The sequence below is a fragment of the Hippocampus comes genome, unplaced genomic scaffold (genome assembly GCF_001891065.2).
Source record: "Hippocampus comes isolate QL1 unplaced genomic scaffold, H_comes_QL1_v1.1 scaffold174, whole genome shotgun sequence".
Classification (NCBI taxonomy): Eukaryota; Metazoa; Chordata; class Actinopteri; order Syngnathiformes; family Syngnathidae; genus Hippocampus; species Hippocampus comes.
This window is the reverse complement of record NW_017805983.1, coordinates 6,081,832-6,083,111: the sequence shown is the minus strand read 5'-3', so window position 1 is coordinate 6,083,111 and position 1,280 is coordinate 6,081,832. Positions and strand designations below refer to the sequence as shown.

The 1,280-nt window shown below is 42.0% G+C and overlaps 1 protein-coding gene across 1 annotated transcript in view; it reads left to right on the top strand.

Moving 5' to 3' along the window:
- The first annotated feature begins 424 nt into the window (after positions 1-424).
- Positions 425-1,280, top strand: part of LOC109528573 (rho-related GTP-binding protein Rho6) — a 7,052-nt gene continuing 6,196 nt past the window's right edge. Inside the window, exon 1 of the mRNA XM_019891364.1 lies at positions 425-706. Within this exon, the coding sequence (XP_019746923.1) occupies positions 587-706 (120 nt within the window). The 5' untranslated portion in view covers positions 425-586. The remainder of the gene's footprint in view (positions 707-1,280) is intronic.

Here is a 1,280-nt window from a genome sequence, read left to right as displayed (position 1 = left end):
TTGCTCACTTGAAAAGTGGATGGCTTCATACAAAAGCTTCTCCGTTCTGAGTTATTTATCACTTGTAGATGTAATTACCATGAAATGAAAGCTGGAATTCTGAAATCGTGTCTCATATTCATATTGTGATCTGAAAGCCAAAGGTCTTCAGTATACAACAAAAATAAAGGAATTGATCTTGCCGTTCCAATGATTTTGAATGCTACTCTTAATGCAACTGTTTATAGAGCCAAATCTTGTGAATTCTGGCAATTTTCACTTCATCGCTTCATAATTTGATCTAATTTAGGATTTGCCTTCAGTGCAGTGTGCAGTTGTTCCTTGCTGAATATAAAGGAAAGATAATCCTGACCCTGAACAAACGGAGGGTCGATAAATTTCTTGCACGATACTCCTCGCGCAAGCAAGTGCGCTCGGCGCCCATTGGCTGGCGTCACGATATAAAAATCCCGCAGTGGTCCTCTTACTTTGCCACGGATCAGCTTCAGCCCGAGGAGAGACGCCGAAGCCACCATTGCGCGGATTTAGAACACGTTCAGTCTTATTTTGACGCTGCTGATTAACTATCCCATCATTGATCCCCAGCATGAAGGAGAGACGCCTCCCGCAGCCCTTTGTAGCGCGCTGCAAATTAGTGCTGGTTGGAGATGTCCAATGCGGTAAAACGGCCATGCTTCAAGTCTTGGTGAAAGACTGCTACCCGGAGGTAAGAGATTTATTTCTCCACCACGCCATCATCAGCACCAGCGACATCAGTAGCCATCAGCGTTGCCATCCGTTTTTGACGTCAATCATGGTCGGAGCAGAAACATCGATTTAAAAAAAAAATCACCGACACAGTTTGTCTCCATAATCATACACGTTGTGTTATCTCAAAACTTGGTGTATGCAAATGGAAATTTGAGGGTTAGTTGTTCTGTTTATCTCAGTCGCATCTAATGAGATTCATCAAAAATGCTTCCTTTACAAATTTAATTATGCTCCCTTTTGGTTGAAAACAGCAGACTGGAGATTCCTTTAATCAAAAACAACATCATATTGTGGTTTGGGTGCAGGGATGGCGCAGTATCGTAATGTGTCATACGAGAGCTGCTTTTTATATTTTGACACCTGCAGCTTGAATGTACATTTCTAGAAAAACGCAGGCTGCCCCAAAAGACTGGCTGTAAACTTGTCTATATGGTCTATTGCAAGCGAGATCAAATTGTTAATAATGACTGATACATGAAACCGCATGCAGGTCATACTGCAATCAAATGAGAGCATGTGATTTTAAGAAG